The following is a 21,430-nucleotide window of genomic DNA, read 5'->3' on the forward strand; positions in this document are numbered from 1 at the left end:
CAGTGCTACATCTGTAAGAGATTCTCAAGCTGATTAACAAACTTCTCCTATTGCAAAACATACAAAAGCTGAAATTGTCACTAAAACAACTTCCTATAGGAGAGAGCTTGATGAGGTGATCACTAATGATAACACCATGGTAAGGTATGTGCATTCGCAGGAACCAAATTCCGCACTGAGGTAGAACCTGATTTCCTTTTAGCGTACCATGTGGATTGTGGACCAGGTTAAAGTGTTTTTCCATAGAATAATTATGAACTACATGGGTAGTTTCAACAGTCGAGAATTCACATATGAATCTAAAGTGGTAGTAGTTGATATAGAGGAATTGTAAGACATCTATTGGATTTTTGAGTTTAATAAATTCTACTGGATGGACAATGCACCGGGATAATACTCCAGTTTTATACTTCTTATGCAGCTATATTAATGAGTCTTACTTTGGGTACACAGACAACAAAACGTGGGAAAAAAGAAATCGTTCTCACTTTGGGTTCAACTCAGTTATAGACCGAGTAAATTCAATCGATATTTCAGAAACTACAATCAACTCGATGATGCATGACCCAGAATACTATGCCCAAAAATCAGTTGGTCTTTTTTAGGGCAAACACCAAGAGTTAACCAGTGCAGCTAATATAGAAGAGAAGACTTCTAGCGAAAGGGTATTATGCTGGCTTGTCATGAAGATTGCCATAGATGGGGGAAAATACAAGTGGGCTCACAACCATGCTGACTATGATTACTAAGGATTCGTTGATTTTTTCAGACAAAGGTGTGGTGGGCTGTCGTTCGGGCACAATTGTGACCGACAACTAATGACCAAACTTTATCACCTTCCTTGGACTCGTTAGTGCCATGTCTGCTTATTGGTTACCCGGTCAATAGAGGCCGAATAACTGAAACTGAGATGAGAGACAGAGGGCTAAATGAGAGGGAAGCATTCCCTTTTCCCTATCTGATAGGGAAACTATTTCAAAAATAAGACATTTGTTATACATCCTTACTATATTCAAATACGGCAAAACGTTGCGGTGACTTAAAATTAATTAATCAACTCTATTTTAATGAATTTTTAGAATAAACAAATTTTTATGGGAGTCGCCACCTAATTTTAGAATAAAAGAGGAAACTAATCAAATATATACGAAACCATTAGTTCTTGTTAAGGGTTCAAGTAATTACGAAGAGAAGGTGTTAGGCACCCTTTGAAATCCACAAATGTGGGTCCCGACTGAATTCATTTTTTGAAATTGAGCAGCAAATAGTAATATACAATTATAATAGGCATGCAACATACACTAATAATAAAATAAAACAATAATAAGAAATGGAATAAGTTTGCCTATCTCCAATAATATACTCAATAATAAATAAAATTGCAATTCGAATTTTAGTTGAATAGCGTTGACGGAAAGAAAGTCTATGTACCTGTAAAGATACTTAGTAAAAGAAATTAGTACTAGCAAAATATAAATAAAAAATAAATAACTCAAATAATAACTTAAAAATAAAAATCCGTCTTATTAACATGTGAGGCCTTCGAAATCGACAGTAATTTCTTCATAGGCCAAATTTAACAAGTATATAATATAAACTCAACTAAATTTTTTGTCTTTCAAATGGGGAGACCTCGAAAATCGATGGAGAGTTTTTCATTGGCCACATTATTTTTTGTCCAACACAAAAAACCAAGATGAAACTAATTAACACAACAAAAATGGTGTGCCCCATTTAAATGACAATGGACCTAACAAAATAACAAATAATAGAGTTGACAGGATGATGATAATTAATAACATTTCAAATTTTACAAGTGAATATAATAATCCCAATAAATTAATATATCATAATAACTAAAAAACAAATACACCTAAAGAAGATGAAATTAACAAAAGAGTACCGCGATACTAAACAAAATTAAATCCAATTTGACATAATATATTTAGTTACCTTTGCCAAAACAGAACGATAACAACCAAATAAAAATATGACTAGACTACTAATCCAAATGTAAAACAAAATTACTTCTAACAAAATAATAATCAAAAGTACCAATACTACAACAATCTAGTGCAACGGTTGTCTTGCAATATTTACTTGAAAACTTTTACTAAATAAAATGAATTGAAAGTAGAGGAGCAATATGAAATGAACACAATCTGGCTAAACCAAAAATAACTAAATTGTTGCACATAGCAATAAAAAATAAAGAACCAAAACAATTGATAATAATAATAATAAATACATGAACTAAAAAACTAGAACTAAAAAATAAGGTCAAATTTCACATATAGCAAATAAAAAATTCATATTTGCATGCTATAGCAAAGTTTGCATAATTACTCTCTATAGCAAACATAGAAACTGTATAATTCGCTATACATATACAGTTGAAGCAAATTGAATAAAACGAAGTGTATAAACAAGAAAGAGAAAGACACTTGGGCAGAGAAATGTATAAAAACGAAGTGTATAAAGTGAATTGTATTATTATAAGTGTATAGAATAATTTTATACAATTTGACTTTGTATTAAATGAGAAAGAGAGAAAGACAAAAGAGACTTGACACGGAATATACAATATAATCGAATTGTATAAAATGAGAAAGAGAGAAATTAGATACAATTTTAAAATAGTATAAAACGAGAAAGAGAGAAAGGCAAAAGAAACTGGGAAAGGGAGTATTTTTATTGTATAATTATAAGTATATAGGACGAAAATATATTTACTTGCATTTGTATATACAATTTTCTCACGCTTTATACAAACATAAACACAATTTATACATTTCGCTTGTGTTTGTATAAGTGAGAAAGGCGAGGGTGGCGAGCGAGACTTGGGAGAATGGCGAGCGAGATCTGGAAGAGGGGAGAGAGGGGAAAAAAATATATGTATTTATATAATTTTCTCTGCTTTATACAATTAGAAATAATTTTTATACACTTGTGTTTGTATAAAAAGCGAGGAAGCGAGCAAGTCATTGGAGGAGAGTGGGGAGCGAAATATTTTGGAGAGAGCCGCCTGATAATTTTTCGCAAACGTTTGCTATAGAGAACAACTAAATGAAACCCTATCTACTCAATTCAATTTATATAATTAGTTTGCTATTATATACAATTATCCAAAAAATCATGCAAGAGTGAGAATATTTATTAACATTAATAACAAACAACACCAAATATATGACAATAAAATATAACAGGAAAAGTAGTTTACCAAAGGAAAGTTTTTTCTGGCCAGATCTAGAGGTGAAAGACTCATCGGAGTTTTTGTGGATTTCGCAACGCTTTGAGAGCTCATGGTTGTTGTTCCTATGTTTTGAGATGTGGATCTACCGATTCTGCCCTTGGAGAAGTGAGAAACAGGTTGGGGTTTCACCAGAAAAGATCGGAATTGGAGGCGGTTTGGTGGCTGTTTGTGTCGCTGGTTCGCGGTGGTTTTGGGTTAGTTTTCTGGTGGTAATTTCTGGTGGAGGCATGGTCAAAAATGGAGTTTCGTCGGGGTTTTGTTGGCTGGATGTCTGGAGATCGGAAAGTTGGAATTTGGGTGGAGGTCTGGTGATGGTCTGGCGGGTTTGGTGGCTGGAAAAACGGAATAGGGAGGGGTTGTGTTTGTTGTTGAGTTGAAGTTGTTTGTCGGAAGAAATGAAAATACAGGTGATTTGTGAGCTGGTTTCTATTGTTGATTAGGGTTGGAGCTAGTCGGAAACAGAGGAAGCGAGGAAGAGATATCACTTATCGGATTCGGTGGTGGTGGGATGATGGAGCTTTGAGGTCTGGTTGAAAAAGAACAGAACAAAGTTGGTTTCTGGTTGTGATCTAGTAAGCTGGAAACAATTGGAGAAAAAAATAAAAAATAAATGTGGTTTTGGGTGATGGAGATGCTGGAATTCGGCAGAACTCAGCTAAACTTTTTACCGGAAAATAATAAACAACAAAAATAGAAAATCTCAAAAATAGGTCCTAGGAATCTTATCCACACCCTTTAGCTTTTGACCTGATTGTTTGTTAAATAGTGAATTCTTATTCAATGGACTCAAATTATGTGCTGGAAAATGTGGCAAAAAATTATTGATCAATCTCCTAGTTTAAAATACACCTGTAATATTTAAATGATATTTTCGATTCTGTAAAATATAAAAATGAATATTAACAAATATAACAAATAAAACTAATATACATATATCATATATTATTATAGGTGGGAAACTTTTAACCTCAAAGTTGAATTATCATTTTGTCCTTGATTTAAACATTATTTTTTTATGCTTAAAATAAAAATAAATTGGATATTTTGCAATAAAGATATTAAAAGATGGAAAGTCATTTAGAGAAAGTCCAAGCATTTAAAAACTGAAGAGTTATCATGACTCTTATTTCACATTATTGTTGCCAGCATCAATGTGTAGTTTTTAACAATTATATATATGGGGATGTTCATTAATTATTTGATAAGCAGGGAGGGATTCAAGCCACTCAAGAATTATTTTTCCATGCTCTCTTTGATCATTAAGATAAATAATAAAAAAAATATGTCGCTCCTATTTACTTAAATAAATATTTTATATTTATTTTTTGATTTTTTAAGAAGAAATCATTTTCACATATATTCATCATCTTGAAATGTGTAAGCATGTTTACTTATAAATTATGTCTTTGAATAAGCCTGTTAAATTATCTAATTATTTTATATCATTTCATGAATTCGAATGGAGTATTTTTAAATTCTTTGAAATATATTTTACATATTTATAAATTACAATCAAAAGTGAAAGGAAATTCACTTTTAATTATTGTGTGTTTGTGCATAATCCTTTTTTTTTAATGAAAACAATAAAAATAAAACAGTGGGGACATAAACAAAAGGGGAAGACAAGAATTAAGGCAAAGGATACAAAATAATTATGTTAGAGAAAACCATAATAAAGTAAGGGGAAAAAAGGATAAAAAATTAAAATATGATAAATAGTATGAAAAATAACACTACTAGAAATTTGACTTACTGCAACGTTTATTTAGCAACGGTTATACCATCGTAGCAATAGCTCACCTATTACAACGGTTATAACCGTGGCCAAATATCCTTGAATCTAATAGAACAATTCTTAAAATAAACTGTTGCATAATCCCTATAACCGTCCCTATAGAGAATGTATAGCAACAAGTTTTAAAACCGTCGCTATAGATAACTCTATGGCAACGGTTTTTTAGAAAAATATTTCTGATTTTTTAGCCCTAAATATTTTTCCCTCCTAAAAAAATATATTTCCCTCCAATATAATTTGGCAAAGATACATTAGTCCCTCCTAAAAAATAATTCTGATATATTAACTTTTTAAAAAATGTAAAAGAAAAAGAATGAAATTGTTTCAGAAACCCTTATTTTTCAGAAACATTCATCAAAGCAATGTGAGAGAGCCGTTTTCTGGGTGAAGCTGTGAAAGGAATTTCTGATGATTTTGGTGAGAAAAACGAAATTCGTTGGTGAAGCTGTTGGTGAAGCTCGTTGGTGAAGCTCGTTGGTGAAGCTTGTTGGTGAAGCTGTTGGTGAAGCTCGTCGGTGAAGAGCTGTCGGTGAAGTTGTTGGTGAAGCTCGTAGGTGAAGCTGTGTTGAAGCTCGTTGCTGAAGCTCATTGTTGAAGCTCGGTGGTGAAGCTGTTGTTGAAGCTCGTCGAGGAAAACAACCAGCTCGTTCTCTTTGGTGATGTTTTTGAGGTTCGACTAATAATTCATCTTAAAGGTTAATAATGTTTAAGTTTTCTATGCTAGTTCATGATTTCTAAGTCCCCATTGAATTAATTTTGAAAAATCTTAAAGAATAATATATGGTTAGTCTTAAATCTATGTTATTTACTCCAATATAGTTAGTGTATAAACTTCCCCTGTTTGATTCTGTGATATATAAGAGAGTCAAAATCTAGTGCTCTAAGTTTGTGGATCTGTAAATATTTCTCTCTGCATTTTTTTGTTCCAGCTGAATTCTTCCTTAATATTCCCCATTTGATGTGAAACTGGACAAAAATTACTCCCAAATTACTTCCTACTGGTATTTGTTTCACTTTTTGTTGACTGATATAGCTTAAGCTAGTTCATTTTTGAAAAACTCTCTTGTCCTTTGACTGACTACAAACCTTGATGTAAATATTGTAGTTGTGTGACCCTGTGTTCTCTCCTCTGTTTTTTGGTATTCATATTGCTGATATCAACTTGTTTCGGATTAAGGCTTAGTTATCTTCAATTTTGTTTTTGATTATTAAGAGATGTTTAAACTTGAGTATCACTCTTGTTTTACTTTGAAATATATTCGGATTCTGATATTGTCTATGCCTTTTGCTTGTTCGATTGAATGTTATCTTCCCTTATGAGTCACTGCCAGCATAAACTGTGACACATAATGCCCTATTTATTCGTTAAAGTTAATGACATTGTGTGGATTTGTGCATTTTGCGATATTGTTTTGATCATTCACGAAGCACACATTGATTTGCTTTGTATGATTTACTTCTCACTTTACATGTTCGTTTTGTTTGTTTTGGATGCAGTGTCTATAATTTAAACTGGCTATATCATTTTTTATACATTGTGTTAGTCTTAGGAATTTGTGTGTCATTAATAGAAATGTGTGGAACTTGAATTTATTTTTCAAGTTTTTAACTGCTTGCACAATTAATATTATATTGACAGTGAATGTACATTATTTTAAAAGAGACCTCTTTAACATGTCTTTTAGCATTCCTTCTCTTCCAAAGTTTCCATATAATTATGGCTGTTCTGGGCTTCATGATATGCTGCAATTTGGGGGCTTCTCTTGTTTTTTTGCAACTTGAATGGCCTGCAATAACTCCTTGTTGATATTACTGCGAAGTTCTGATTCAAACTGAGAGCTGAAACAGTCTTCTCTTTCAATCCATTCCCTAAATCTGCTTACAGAGTCTCTTTCTCTTCTCCACCATTTGATTAACTTAGCTAGACGATATTTGTTTGATTCAACAGTGTAACATAGAAAGAATATAGTCCTTGTCTTTGTGCTTCATAAAATATTGTATCCATTGTTTGAAGTGTGACTATATCAGTGTATATTTTCAGTGCAACTTCCTTTTCAATTGCTGCAAAATCAATAGTGATTGAGTAACTATCATCGTCAAGGACTGTAACAGTGTACTCTCTCCTCTTTTGTTTAAGGAATATAGTTCAAATGTCAGGTGAATATGACCTCGCCTTCAGGGAAATCGAGGACCTGGGAATCATTATGAATACTGGGCATTAGATTTAACATTGTTTGAGCTTTGGTTGAGTAAAAAAGAAAATAAGCAAAATGGGGTTGATTTAAACCAATAACTCGAAATGGGGTTCTTATATTTGGTGATATTGGTATGATGATGATAAACAGAAGATAAAAATTCAATCTTGGGTTTCAAATAAATCAATTTTCTTGATTTTAGTATTAATAGAGTCATTGTGCCACTGTTTTTTTTTTGTATGTGATTAAAAAAAGGATTTTTTTTATGGAGTTTTTTAAGCTAAGCTACTTATCTTGGAATTATATCTCTTACTTGGTTTCCTACTAATATTGTGTGATTATGTTATTTATAGGCTTGGCTGAAACATACCCAAAGGTAACACTTCAGGATTTTTGAAGTAGTTCGTTTGGAACCCGAGAAGGCTGATTGGTAAGAAATTGAAAGTAATAGAAATTTTCTGCTATATGGTAGTTGTTAGATTGACCAGCTAACTCCCTTGTGTTTTTTTTATAAAGAGAATATGAGTTGTTATAGTTTGGTTGAACTACTTTTTCCATGTGAACAATCAACTCTGTTATTATTTTACGAATACATGAACTGTTTTGCTAGAATCAAAACTAATGTATTGATAGTTTTTTTTTTGCTTGTTGCAGTCTATTGCTATAATGTATGTTATTTACTCTAATCTAGGTCTGTCCTTATTGCTATGAAATGTGTTTGCGTGTTCCTTTAGTCATTCATTTGTATCATGTCTGTTGTAGCATGATAGTGTTGTTTCTACTGCTTGTAGTCTGGACTCTTGTTTCTGCTGCTGGTCTATCTTGTTTCTGCAGCTGCTCTCTAGTTTCTGCTGCTGGTCTATCTTGTTTCTGCAGCTGCTCTCTTGTTTCTGCTGCTGGTTTCTTGTAGCATTATATATAGTGTTGAATCCTAGCTTCACGATTATGTTTAGTCGAGCCAACGTACTAGCTAATTACTGCATGTAGTCTTGTCTCTTGTTTCTGCTGCTGGTCTATCTTGTTTCTGCAGCTGCTCTCTAGTTTCTGCTGCTGGTCTATCTTGTTTCTGCAGCTGCTCTCTAGTTTCTGCTGCTGGTCTATCTTGTTTCTGCAGCTGCTCTCTAGTTTCTGCTGCTGGTCTATCTTGTTTCTGCAGCTGCTCTCTAGTTTCTGCTGCTGGTCTATCTTGTTTCTGCAGCTGCTCTCTAGTTTCTGCTGCTGGTCTATCTTGTTTCTGCAGCTGCTCTCTAGTTTCTGCTGCTGGTCTATCTTGTTTCTGCAGCTGCTCTCTAGTTTCTGCTGCTGGTCTATCTTGTTTCTGCAGCTGCTCTCTAGTTTCTGCTGCTGGTCTATCTTGTTTCTGCAGCTGCTCTCTAGTTTCTGCTGCTGGTCTATCTTGTTTCTGCAGCTGCTCTCTAGTTTCTGCTGCTGGTCTATCTTGTTTCTGCAGCTGCTCTCTAGTTTCTGCTGCTGGTCTATCTTGTTTCTGCAGCTGCTCTCTAGTTTCTGCTGCTGGTCTATCTTGTTTCTGCAGCTGCTCTCTAGTTTCTGCTGCTGGTCTATCTTGTTTCTGCAGCTGCTCTCTAGTTTCTGCTGCTGGTCTATCTTGTTTCTGCAGCTGCTCTCTAGTTTCTGCTGCTGGTCTATCTTGTTTCTGCAGCTGCTCTCTAGTTTCTGCTGCTGGTCTATCTTGTTTCTGCAGCTGCTCTCTAGTTTCTGCTGCTGGTCTATCTTGTTTCTGCAGCTGCTCTCTAGTTTCTGCTGCTGGTCTATCTTGTTTCTGCAGCTGCTCTCTAGTTTCTGCTGCTGGTCTATCTTGTTTCTGCAGCTGCTCTCTAGTTTCTGCTGCTGGTCTATCTTGTTTCTGCAGCTGCTCTCTAGTTTCTGCTGCTGGTCTATCTTGTTTCTGCAGCTGCTCTCTAGTTTCTGCTGCTGGTCTATCTTGTTTCTGCAGCTGCTCTCTAGTTTCTGCTGCTGGTCTATCTTGTTTCTGCAGCTGCTCTCTAGTTTCTGCTGCTGGTCTATCTTGTTTCTGCAGCTGCTCTCTAGTTTCTGCTGCTGGTCTATCTTGTTTCTGCAGCTGCTCTCTAGTTTCTGCTGCTGGTCTATCTTGTTTCTGCAGCTGCTCTCTAGTTTCTGCTGCTGGTCTATCTTGTTTCTGCAGCTGCTCTCTAGTTTCTGCTGCTGGTCTATCTTGTTTCTGCAGCTGCTCTCTAGTTTCTGCTGCTGGTCTATCTTGTTTCTGCAGCTGCTCTCTAGTTTCTGCTGCTGGTCTATCTTGTTTCTGCAGCTGCTCTCTAGTTTCTGCTGCTGGTCTATCTTGTTTCTGCAGCTGCTCTCTAGTTTCTGCTGCTGGTCTATCTTGTTTCTGCAGCTGCTCTCTAGTTTCTGCTGCTGGTCTATCTTGTTTCTGCAGCTGCTCTCTAGTTTCTGCTGCTGGTCTATCTTGTTTCTGCAGCTGCTCTCTAGTTTCTGCTGCTGGTCTATCTTGTTTCTGCAGCTGCTCTCTAGTTTCTGCTGCTGGTCTATCTTGTTTCTGCAGCTGCTCTCTAGTTTCTGCTGCTGGTCTATCTTGTTTCTGCAGCTGCTCTCTAGTTTCTGCTGCTGGTCTATCTTGTTTCTGCAGCTGCTCTCTAGTTTCTGCTGCTGGTCTATCTTGTTTCTGCAGCTGCTCTCTAGTTTCTGCTGCTGGTCTATCTTGTTTCTGCAGCTGCTCTCTAGTTTCTGCTGCTGGTCTATCTTGTTTCTGCAGCTGCTCTCTAGTTTCTGCTGCTGGTCTATCTTGTTTCTGCAGCTGCTCTCTAGTTTCTGCTGCTGGTCTATCTTGTTTCTGCAGCTGCTCTCTAGTTTCTGCTGCTGGTCTATCTTGTTTCTGCAGCTGCTCTCTTGTTTCTGCTGCTGGGTTCTTGTAGCATTATATATAGTGTTGAATCCTAGCTTCACGATTATGTTTAGTCGAGCCAACGTACTAGCTAATTACTGCATGTAGTCTTGTCTCTTGTTTCTGCTGCTGCTTGTAAAAGTTTGAATGCAGCTAGCACTTGAATGTTATTGGCATGTACTTGATTTTCAAGTTTTAGGGTTGAACAATTCTAAAAGCTAATGCATGGTTGTAACTACATGTGTACTTGTTAATTTCCAAGATTTGAGGTTTGCTAAATTATTTATATTTTTTTTCTGATTGTATGTAGGTGACGAAATCGAAAAAGGCGATGAAAGCAATAGTGAAGACTTAACATAGGAGCTGAAGTATATATTGATGTAAACTTTATTGATGTTCTAGAAATCATATATTTTTGTAGATTGAAAATTCTATGGCATGTGTTTCACCTTTTTTGAATGCTATGAAAAGATTTGTATATTTTGCTTTAATTGATATTAGAATCACGGAACTTGAATTCTAATTAAGGTAATGAACATTTATTCTCGTTAACGATTTATGTGTATTTTTATGTTATAAAATTTATTCTCATGAATGATTTAGTATATAGAAGGTATATGTAGCTTACTAATATTGCATTAGAATTGTTGCAAATAGCAAGTAATAACCGTTGTAATAGGCATTAAGCAACAGTGCTACAATTGTTTAAATGTGTTTCAATACCCTATAACAACCGTCGCAATTGAGTGAAATGGTGTGTTGAATAGAAAAAAACTGTAGCCATAGCCTTAACAGAACTGATGCATAAACCTCTATTACGATGGTTAAAAATCGTACCAATACGTACATAACCGTTGGCAATTAATTCAAATATACGTATGGCTACGGTTATATGAACTGTCGCACAAAACCGTAGCAATAGCTCTATTGCTACGCGATCTGTTGTAGCGGTTGATGTAACCGTAGCCTTAGACCTATGGCTATGGTAGTAACGTCAATTGCAACAATAGGTGAACCGTGACAGTAGACCAAATTTGTAGTAGTGATAACCATGACCAAATTATTGAAATTTTATGTTCAAGATACAAACGAGAATAAACACACTACTATGTCATTTGAATGTAATATGGAGACACATATTTAGTTGTTACAAGTACGTATGATAATTCAAGCTTTGTCATTTGAATGTAATATGGAGACAACATATATAATTTTTACAAGTACATATGGTAATTCATGTGTTGATACAAATTGAGAAGGTTTTTTATGTGTGTATTGTCACTTTCTTAGAAAAGTAACAAACTACTCCTTAAAATGCAGGTTTCGACCTAATAACATAAAAAATTAATTATATTTCATATTAAATTTTATAGTCCAAGTTTGACAAGTTATCAAAATATATAACTATTTGGCACTTACATTTTACAATAAAGAAGTCATTTATATACGTCGATTGTTCATTTATATTTTTTCGCTAAATCATTTCTAAAATTCCTTAAAATGTATAAAATAAACGTGACTTATGATATCAATTCAGCAAAAATAATGAATTAATCAAAATAAAAATAAAGTAATAAAAAATGTTTGAATGTATTCAACAAGCTGTGAAAAAAATAAAATTAAGATTAACTGATAATAAATCCTAATTTTTAAGAAATAAGGATAGTTATCAATATACTTATTTAAAATTATAAAATATATACATTTTTTAAGGTATTAAATAAATAAACTTAAAAATTATGAATTTTGAAAATGTTAGGCCGAAATTGGGTTTCAACCACACTCTTCCAAACAGATTGATTGGTTGTACTATTATTCTCATCATTGAGGACAAGTAATGTTCTAGGTTTAGGGTGTTTAATTGCCACTAAATGTTGGCGCATTAAATACTTAAAATAGAGGAACTAATGCTAGAATTGAGTGTCCTTTTGTATGTTTGATGTATTTATTGATTGTGAGGGAGAATCTTGCACAAGAAGAAAAGTGAAAAAGAACCTGAGAATGATGATGGTCCAAGTGAAGTTCACAGCTAACTTCACGGATCGTAACCTTCATAACAGTCCGTTATTGAGCCGGTGAAACTCAACCACTCTGCAGGCTTGTGTGGAGCTTAAAAGGAAAAGAAAAGGTAAATAACACAACCAACATTACGGGTCGAGGTCCCCACTAAGGACTATAACAGTTTTCGTCGTGCAAATTTCCAATAGCCATGTCTTTTAGAGAATATTTTGGAATGTTCCAAGTAAAGATGAGGGGCATTTTCACATGCTGTGGACTGTATGACGTCCCGTGGTCCTATTCTTCACACGTGTTTTAGTGTATAACATTTAATACCCAAAACGTTGGGAATTTCAAGTTAAGACAACGGGCCTCTTCATAAGTTGTGGTCCCTATGACGGTCTGTGGTCCTGCTCCTGATGCAGATTTCAGTTAGCTTGACTGAAGACAAATGTTTGAGAAGTTTAAAGCGAAGCTTAAGGAGGACTTCACGGTCCGTGAAACCCTTGAGGGATCGTGATCATGACCGTGAAAGGGCTCGACAAATCAATCCTAATTTTATTAGGAATCCTTTTAAACATTCTATTCTGAATTATTAGGTTCTTTGGATGGATTATTGACTATCTTACGTTTAAGGAGAAAAATATAATATCAAGCTTTGTTTTTTGCTTTTTTTTTAATTCTTGGTTTCATTTTAACACGATCAATTTACTAAAAGAATTGTTGTTCTCCTATTTATTATCTTAAGTGATTCTTAACATGCTATCATCTTTCATTATTGCTTTTTTACGTGAAAACATGAGCAACTAAATACCATGACTAGGTTATGACATCTATGTCTATAATGTAATCAAAATTTTGTAAAATGAGTAGAAGGGGACATTGTTTACAACAAGAGTTACATGTTTCAACAACATTTTAATCTATAAAGTTAACGCTTTAGACAAGCCTTAAATTGTTGTTTGTTCTAGAGAAAAGATTAATTAGGAAAAACCTGGACTAAGTTTACGAATTGATATTAAGGATGGAGTTCAAGAGAATAGATCTTTACCGTCATGTCAATGTAGGCAAGATTCAATGTAGTTACATCATTGAGTTTGTAAGAATAGAAGTGTTGATTATCTAGGTATACTTAGAAGCATTAGATAAATAAAACTCGTACGGGTTAAACAAAGAGTGATTTGCCTGACAGTCGAATTACAAAAGAGTACAAGAACTAATGTAATAGTGAACACAATCTTGGTTTCTTAAAATAACTAAACCAATTCAATAACAAGATCATTTGGTAACTGTAATTTTGAAGATTTAATGTATGTTTTGGTAATTGGAACTTTACAATTAAACCCAAGTTTAATTTTAGTTATTATTGTCTTAGGAGATCATAACGACAGTTGAATAAACGCAATAGTGAAACCTTATCTGTAAGGAAATTCGTTGTCGGTTCCACTTTGACTTTATTTCACTTCTTTATATTGACAATGAAAATTTATTTTTCTTATTTGAAGTGTACGTTAGGACGTATCATTGACCAAAACCACTAGGTTAAATCACTATTAAAATACATCTAAGTTATCAGGAAAACACATCCAACAAGAATTATGAAACCATATTTTCTATTCACACCCCGAGAATGGGGTTTTTAGCCAAAAACCAAGAAATAAAAAAACATATAAAATGATAATGACATCAGATGGGTATATGAGTTAAACAATTAGTTAATCAATGGGTGAAGAATGGAGAAGACCCACTTCAAACTTGGGAAAGATGAAAACCTTCTACTTCAAGTCTCCCGCAAACCCCTCTCTAAACATGAGAGCAAAAAAAAAAACTAACATTCTAAAAGTGAAAGAAAACAATTATGTTCGATCTCTCTCCTCCCTATACAAAAATAAAACCTAAAGCTCGTATTTATAGCTTTCATATTAAGTACCTCGGCGGACCATTTGGCGAGATTAGTCAAGATCGTTGTCTGACTCGGCGGCTCGCCTTACTTCTGATCCATCATTGTTTTGTGCTTGACTACAACATCTTCATGTTCTCGACTAATGGGTGTTATAGCATTGATTAGTGAAACTGTTCGACAAAGTGTCGATTAATCCTTTCATCAGCTTTTTGATTCACTTACTTCATGGCTTCATGTGCTGTAACAAAGAGTGGAATACATTCCTTCGGTGACTCACAAAATTCACTTGGTGACGCTTTAAGCTTCTACTTTTTTTTTGGCCATTTTGTTCCCTTTTTGCGTATAAGTGTCCATGCCTGCATTGGAAGTTCAAATACCTGAAACTCAAGAGTATTCATTAGATATTGACACTAAATAACCATTTGAGGCCACTATTTCAATCAAAATAAATACCTACACGATTACAATTTGTGGACTCATCAGCGACTCGACCTTCTTCTATTTCATCGTTGTTTTGTGATTTCCTTAACCATTTTCATGTTCTTCATCATTGGGGGATATATTGCTATTTCTTAAAATTATTTGGTGAGGCAGTGACTGATCCTTTCTTCACCTTTTTGATCCTCTTCCTTCAAAGCTTTGTGTGCTAGAACAAAGGGTAGAGTATGTCCCTTCGCCGACTCACCAAGTCTATTTGGCGATGCTCAGGCTTCAATATCTTCATTCTTTTCAGCCTTTTTCTTCCTTTTTGAGCGAAAGTATTCATGGTTGCACTCAAATTTCAAATTCCTAAAATGTAAGAGTTTTCATAAGATATGAGACTAAATATGAATTTCAGAACAATATTTCTATCAAAATAAATCCCTAAATGAGTCCAATTTGTGGAATCATTAGTATACGAGGCAATTCATTGGGAAATAGTTCAATAAATACGAATACTAAACGAATAGACCCAATGGGTAGGTCCAAATCTCAACATTCCTTATATGGGCCACATGATCAAAAAAACCTTTCTCAACTAATTTACTAGCACGAATGGAGAATATTATCTTAGCTTTCTTAGGCTTGTACACCCCTTTCCATTCTAAATTTTCCCTTTCCGGAATTTCTGGAGTCACAGACTTAGTATTACAGTTCAATACAACATAATAGGGAAAACCCAACCCATGCATAATATTGTATCAAAGTCAGTCATTTTCTCAATCACCAGATCAGTCAAAGTGTTCTATCCCATAAAAAAAATAGGGAAATCACGATACACATGGGTAACTATGACTGACTATCAAACTAGGGTAGAAATATGAATAATGTAATAAAGTACATCACATATCATATCAAACATGGAAGCAAATCTCACTGACACATAAGAATAAGTACAACCTAGATCAAATAATATATTTGACATCCGGTCACATAAAAGAATAGTACTTGTGATAACCGCGTCAGACGCCTCCGCCTCATTCTTGCCTGAAAAAGCATAACATTGCACCCTATCATCTTCCCGAGCTACTCGCCTTTCTTGTTTCCCATTACCTCTACGTCCACCAACATTTCCTCTACCTTCACAACCTCGCTGATTACCTTTTGTACTACTTTGTGTACGTCGTTTATAATTATTACCATTTCCTGTGGAGACCACTACTCTAGATGGCTGTACCGTGAAGTCTAGTATGCGCGAGTAGGGGAGTCTCTCCTCATCTGTCCAAGTTCTCCAGAATTGTATTAAATATGATAACATGGTGGTTTGGTGCCTGTCAGAAGCGCGACTCCTTCTCTATCATGAAAATTATAATATTAGTTTCCCGAATAGTTACCTCTAGAGGCCGACATAACAGACTTAATTGACTTTGATTCTAGCATTGGCCTGCAAGATCCTTTAGAATGAGATCCCTGAAAATTTCCAAAATACTTGTCTCTCTTATCAAAAGCATTAGCCTGATCGTCTCATCTTGCCCCGTCCACTTTCTTCACATAGTCTATCACCTCATTGAAGCTCCTCCCAATAAAATTCATATGAATAAATAATACTTAAAACTGAAAATTTAATTCCTGAGTATATAATCCTCTCCTCTCATCCTTTGTAATCACAAACTGTATAGCATATAAAGAAAAATCATTGAACTTAGCCTTATAAGCATCCGCAAACATCCCACCTTGCTCCATAGCCATAAACTCATCCTTCTCATAATCTCTCAAAGTTCTAGGCACATATTTTTCAAGTAACAAAGAATTAAACTGGGTCAATGTAAGTGAGGTAAAGTACAAGATTACACTCCATATAAGGTATCAAGCATAAGTGGACGTCACCTTGAAATTTAAAGGACACGAACTCACCCCCATGTTGGTGAACAATATCCAGTTTATGTAGCCTCTCATAACAGTCTAAGATAAATTCACAAGCATATTGAATTTCAAAACCCAAAAATATAGGAGGCTTAATCTTTAATAACTTATTCAAAATGTCATGCTCATTGTCAGTCATAAAAAAACCCGACAATGGACGAAGTAAATATCATTACCTCACGTTCCACTTACGATAGGAACAGTGCAAGTTGTAGGAGTATTGCTGGGAGCTTGTCTTTTTTTGACAGCGGGAGGCACTCAAAGATAAACTAAACCCTTCAGAAATGACATGATCTGCTGCTCTAGCACTGGACAAATTGGAGGAACAACTATGTCTTTCAGTGGTACCTTTTCCTCATGTCCAATATCCTAAACATCTTCAAGTTTGATATCATCTTCTATCTCCTCAATATGCGTAGGAGGGTTCTAATTCATATGATCATTCCTTAAACCCAACAGGTGCTACTCTCCCACAACCTCTACCCCTAGCTTTTCCTCTACACCTTCATCGACCACAACCTCTCGATGCAGGTTTGTAACACCCCAAAAAAAATTTTGAGCTAAGACTTGAACAATACTTCATAGTAAGTAAGGTTTTTCAAGGAATTTAAAATTTCTTATAACATCAATAGACGTATTACCTTTTATTCCAAAAAGAACTATATTGGAAATAGGAAAATTCAAAATTCGGAGAGTTAAGCTAAGTATGAGTTTTGGGTCAAGTTGAAAGGACGATAAATCTAGTACCAGGATAATTTAGATGTTGTAGATGATATCTAAGGAAAGATCTTTGAATTATCTTTACATCATCACCATGTTATCTATTTTTTGATTTCGGATGATTGAGATATGACCTTTTGAAATTCGGATGTCCAGCTAAGAAAATTTAGCCGTAAATAATGAGTGGTATTTTAGTGTTTTCCATATCCAATAAGATTTAATTCACTTTTTGTAATATTTTAGGGGTATACTCCTATAAGTATCAATTTTATAATCCTAATATGAACCAAGGGTTTTAGTCAAAAGTTCAAGAAGAGAAAAGAAGAGAAAAAAGAAGAAAACATGAGAGGATCAAGCATTCATCGATATTCTTGTGTGTTGTTGCGAATTGTTTCCATTAATTTGATCCGTAAGAGATATGTAAGATTTCATTGTTTTGGTTTAGTTCACCCACATGTCAATCATGTTATTTTCAGCGAAAATTCATTCTTGAAGTTGAAAGATTAGAGTTCTTAATTAGTTCTTGACATGTGTTCTTGTAAATTATTCTATATCTTCTTGTGTTAGGGTTTTATGATTTATTAAGATGAAATTTAGTTATTTTAGTATTTACTAGAGAATATTAGAGTTTAATGATGTTAAGTAATGAAATCTCAGTGATTGGTAAAGAAACTATTCGATTAAAGGCGAATTAGGGTGAGAGAATGAACAAAGAATTTCGTCAAGTCATCTGGGTTGGGGCCTGGCACGTTGCGCTTTTCAGAGAGCCCCAAAGTATGCTCTTAACTTTAGGGTTTGGTACCCTGGTCCAAACATAGCAACATGGTCGCCTGCCCAATCCAGTTTGCAATCGGTTGCTCCATATGTGTTCTTTCGTGGGGTACCTTCACACCTTTATGATTCTAACTATTCTAAGCTACTTCTGCACACCAAAAATCATTGCTAACATGATCTAAACCTTTAATTCATAATTAAAATTCAAGGTAGAGTTAAGAGTTATGTTTGAGTATTCTTTCCAACATTCTAAGAAAATCCTTTTCCGTCCTTTTTTGGAGTCTTCTACAACTTCAAGTAACTTGTTTCAAAACTCGATAAAGTGAGTAGAAGAGTTATATGAGAATGTATTGATGAGTCTACGTTGACATCTCGATAACATTCATTTCATAAGGAAAAACTCTTGAATTCATAATTCACATTCAAGAGAGAGTTAATATAAGAGGTTTAGAAAGCCTCTCAGTCAAATTGTAAATTCATTTTGATCCATCATTGATTTGAAATATGTTTTGAGAAAGTAAGTAAGAGAATGAGAAGATTCAAATATATGAGTTCCTTATCGATATTTTTACCATTGAGTCGAGTTGTTCATGCCCATAACTTTTGCACGAACTCCATCAGTTGAGTACCTTTGAGAGGAGTAGAATGTTTATGTTCTATGTCTTGAGTAACATGTTTATAACCTTTTTGAGTTTATATTTATAATCATGAGACTTTTACATGTTAACCACATATTCTTTGAGATGGGTATTTTATGCCCTTAATTTCCCAAAGCACTAAGTCTAAACAGTCTTGAGATGAGATGTATCTTTGAGTCCTTGAGTTTAGTAGTTTAAGCTCATAATTATGCATGAATCTTCAAGTTGAGAATTCCTTAAATGAGTAGTATTACAAAAGTTCATGAGGTCCAAGTATTGATTTCTATATACTGTTATTGAAAATCTAGCATTTAGTCGCTCACGTCCATAATTCTGCATGAACCTTATTTTAAGAGGCCTTTTACAAACGTTTTAGATTTGTTTTAATACATAAGCTTTGAGTTGAGTAAAGAGTAAGAGCAAAGTTCATTTCTTGAAAGATCATATGGGAATTAAGTATTCCAATGAGTAAATGTTTTTTTCATTTAAAATTAGAAGAAACAGAGATTTTCAAAAGAGTTTTAAAAATGTATTCACATTTGAGCGTAAAAGGGAACATCGATTCCAAGAGAAACTTTAATATATGTTTTGATTAATTATCTCAAACTAAAGAAAGATTATTTTTAAAAAATAATATAAAAGTTACATTTTGGGGGTAGTATTGAGAACCTATAGTGGGATTTGAGTTCTAATAACTCAAGTCTCCATGAACCATGTACCCATAACGGGTAATATAGGATCAAACTTTCTAGATGACTCCTTAGGAAATATTTAGCATAGTCTAGTGGATCTACTAAGTTAAGCATTCTCTATGAAGACAAAGTATAGGACAGTTCTAGCAGCACGGGCAAGCCTCTGTATCACCAATTAGGATCATATTGTCAGTTAGAGAATCTCCCATAGAAATTATATTAATTTATTATACGTGTAAAGTTGAGTTTGTTGTTTCTTTTACTCTAACAAACTAAGTTGTGTTACACGGTTTTAAAACCTTTCATTGTAGTGCATGTATATTGCTGCTTTATAATGTGTTTAGTATTTAAAGTTGAGTCCCATAGTCGTGTATCATATCATTGAATTCAGTATCTAATATTTGAGTTGAGTATGTAATATAGAGTTGAGCATGTAATATAGAGTTGAGTATCTTCTTTTAGAGCTCAACTTAATTAAAGTGAGTTTAAAAAAGGTAAGTATGTTTCATTTTTATCCAGTTCAAGCTTATGTATATGTTTTAGAATTCTGTTTACATCCTCGTACATTCCACGTAGTGAGCCATTTGTCTTGTATATTTTAATGACGCAGACATATGTATTCAAGATCATCAACAAAATCTTTCGTGATACATCTTGGTGTTTGGGTTACCTTTGGTGAACCTCCAACTCCCAAAGGGTTTCACTTTTACTTTCAGTCATATCAGTTGTTAGGAGGTCATGGATCTTGTTGCAACTTCCATCGTTCTAATTTAAAGGCTTCATAGAAAAATTGTTGTGTTTTTGAAGTCTTTTAATTTAAATTATTAAATGATTTAAATAACTTAATTTCCCATTTAATGGCGAGTTAATTATAATATTTTTAGGTTTGTAAGATTAAGTTAGTCTTCCGTTGGTAGTTATCAAGTATAAGGGTTTTCTTGTGGACCAACAATGGTTCTCGAGTGCCAGCCACATCTAGGGTATAGATTCGGGGTCATGATAAAATTTTTATTAAAGAACAAAGTTCAAGAGTCCTAGGGTGTGTATGAAGTCATGTCAATAAGATCTTGTTTATGGTTGTGAGTGTCCCACCTATATAAATGAGTGACTAGAAACATGTAAGAAAAGTTTCCCTTCTTTCATACTCTTCATTATACAATAGAGCTATGTTATGCTCGTGTGTTTCTCAAAATCATTCGACTACCAATCATAATATAGGTGGTTATAATACAATTTAGTACATTATCAATGAGTTAGTTTTAGCAAAGTCTTTAGAAAATCATGAGATTTCAGGGGGGATTGACAGAAATCCAAGAGTAAGTTTATTGTTCAGTTTAAGTGTAATGCACCCATAATCATATGCATTGTGCATTTTAGCTAAAAGCGAGTTGTACTCTTTTTATATCCTTATAAGGAGGTACATTTTGAGCTTGAGTACTAGAGCCATCACTATGGGCTAGCCCGTTGGGCCGTCCCGGTCTAACCCGGGATTTAATAGGGCTGGGCTATGATTTTTGGAGCACATTTAACAAAAGGGGTTTTTAGCCCGGCCTGAATAATTCTGCTGATTTGAGGGGCTTGAGAAATATCGGTAAAGACCATGGGCCAAAAAAATTATTTAAAAAGATTAATATAATATTAATATTAAAATTTAAAGACAGTCCAAACTCAAAACAATTAGGTTGGTAATTTTATTTAGATATTTATACTTTTACTTGAAAAAAAGTTTATAAATACTATACAGAGAATTTTATTTGCGGATTTGATTAACAAATAATAACATTAATATCATGTAATATTGTTTAGTCGATATTTTATGATAATATTTTAAAATTATAATTTATAAATTAATTTCATAATTATAAAAAAGTATCTTCTAAAAAAAGTGGGTTGGCCCGGCAAGCCTGTAGCCCACATACTTGTGGGTTGAGCCGTCCGTTTTCTGGCCAACAAAAAATTGCCCGGCCCGGCCCGTAAAATATCAACAACGATATAGGTTAGCTCGGATGGGGTGGGCTAGCGCATATTGACAGCTCTATTGAGTAGTATATTCTTACGAAAAGGTATTATAAAATACGAGATCTTGAGTAGCAGTAGTGAAAGTTCCTAAAGTTATTGGGAAATATGTAGATGTTTAGTTATCTAATTAAGGAAGTCGTGTTTTGGCAAACTATGTTTGTATAGTCATGCATCTAGTAAGTTACTGATGAGAAGTTCTTCCTTATGGATAAACTAAGA

The 21,430-nt window shown here is 34.2% G+C and overlaps 1 protein-coding gene and 1 long non-coding RNA gene across 2 annotated transcripts in view; both read right to left on the bottom strand.

Moving 5' to 3' along the window:
• LOC107020884 overlaps nt 1–4,018 on the bottom strand; it is an 11,821-nt gene extending 7,803 nt beyond the window's left edge. The window contains exon 1 of the long non-coding RNA XR_001456969.2: nt 3,221–4,018. This is a non-coding gene — a long non-coding RNA (uncharacterized LOC107020884). The remainder of the gene's footprint in view (nt 1–3,220) is intronic.
• A 1,364-nt stretch (nt 4,019–5,382) lies between these two features.
• Nucleotides 5,383–16,365, bottom strand: LOC107019525 (trichohyalin-like). The gene is made up of 7 exons (XM_015219995.1): nt 16,360–16,365; nt 16,114–16,260; nt 15,840–15,915; nt 15,464–15,723; nt 8,222–10,148; nt 6,827–6,969; nt 5,383–5,724 (listed from the first exon to the last, which is right to left on the bottom strand). Exons 1-7 carry the CDS (start codon nt 16,363–16,365, stop codon nt 5,383–5,385), a joined length of 2,901 nt encoding a protein of 966 aa, XP_015075481.1.
• Nucleotides 16,366–21,430: the final 5,065 nt, after the last annotated feature.

The sequence above is a fragment of the Solanum pennellii genome, chromosome 5 (genome assembly GCF_001406875.1).
Source record: "Solanum pennellii chromosome 5, SPENNV200".
NCBI classification, from domain to species: Eukaryota; Viridiplantae; Streptophyta; class Magnoliopsida; order Solanales; family Solanaceae; genus Solanum; species Solanum pennellii.

Coding starts and splice junctions, on each gene's coding strand:
- LOC107019525 (XM_015219995.1), bottom strand. Junction 15,724..15,839: donor TGTTATGTCGGCCTCTAGAG/GTAACTATTCGG, acceptor GAACTTGGACAG/ATGAGGAGAGACTCCCCTAC. Junction 6,970..8,221: donor AAGAGACAAGACTACATGCA/GTAATTAGCTAG, acceptor AATATCGTCTAG/CTAAGTTAATCAAATGGTGG.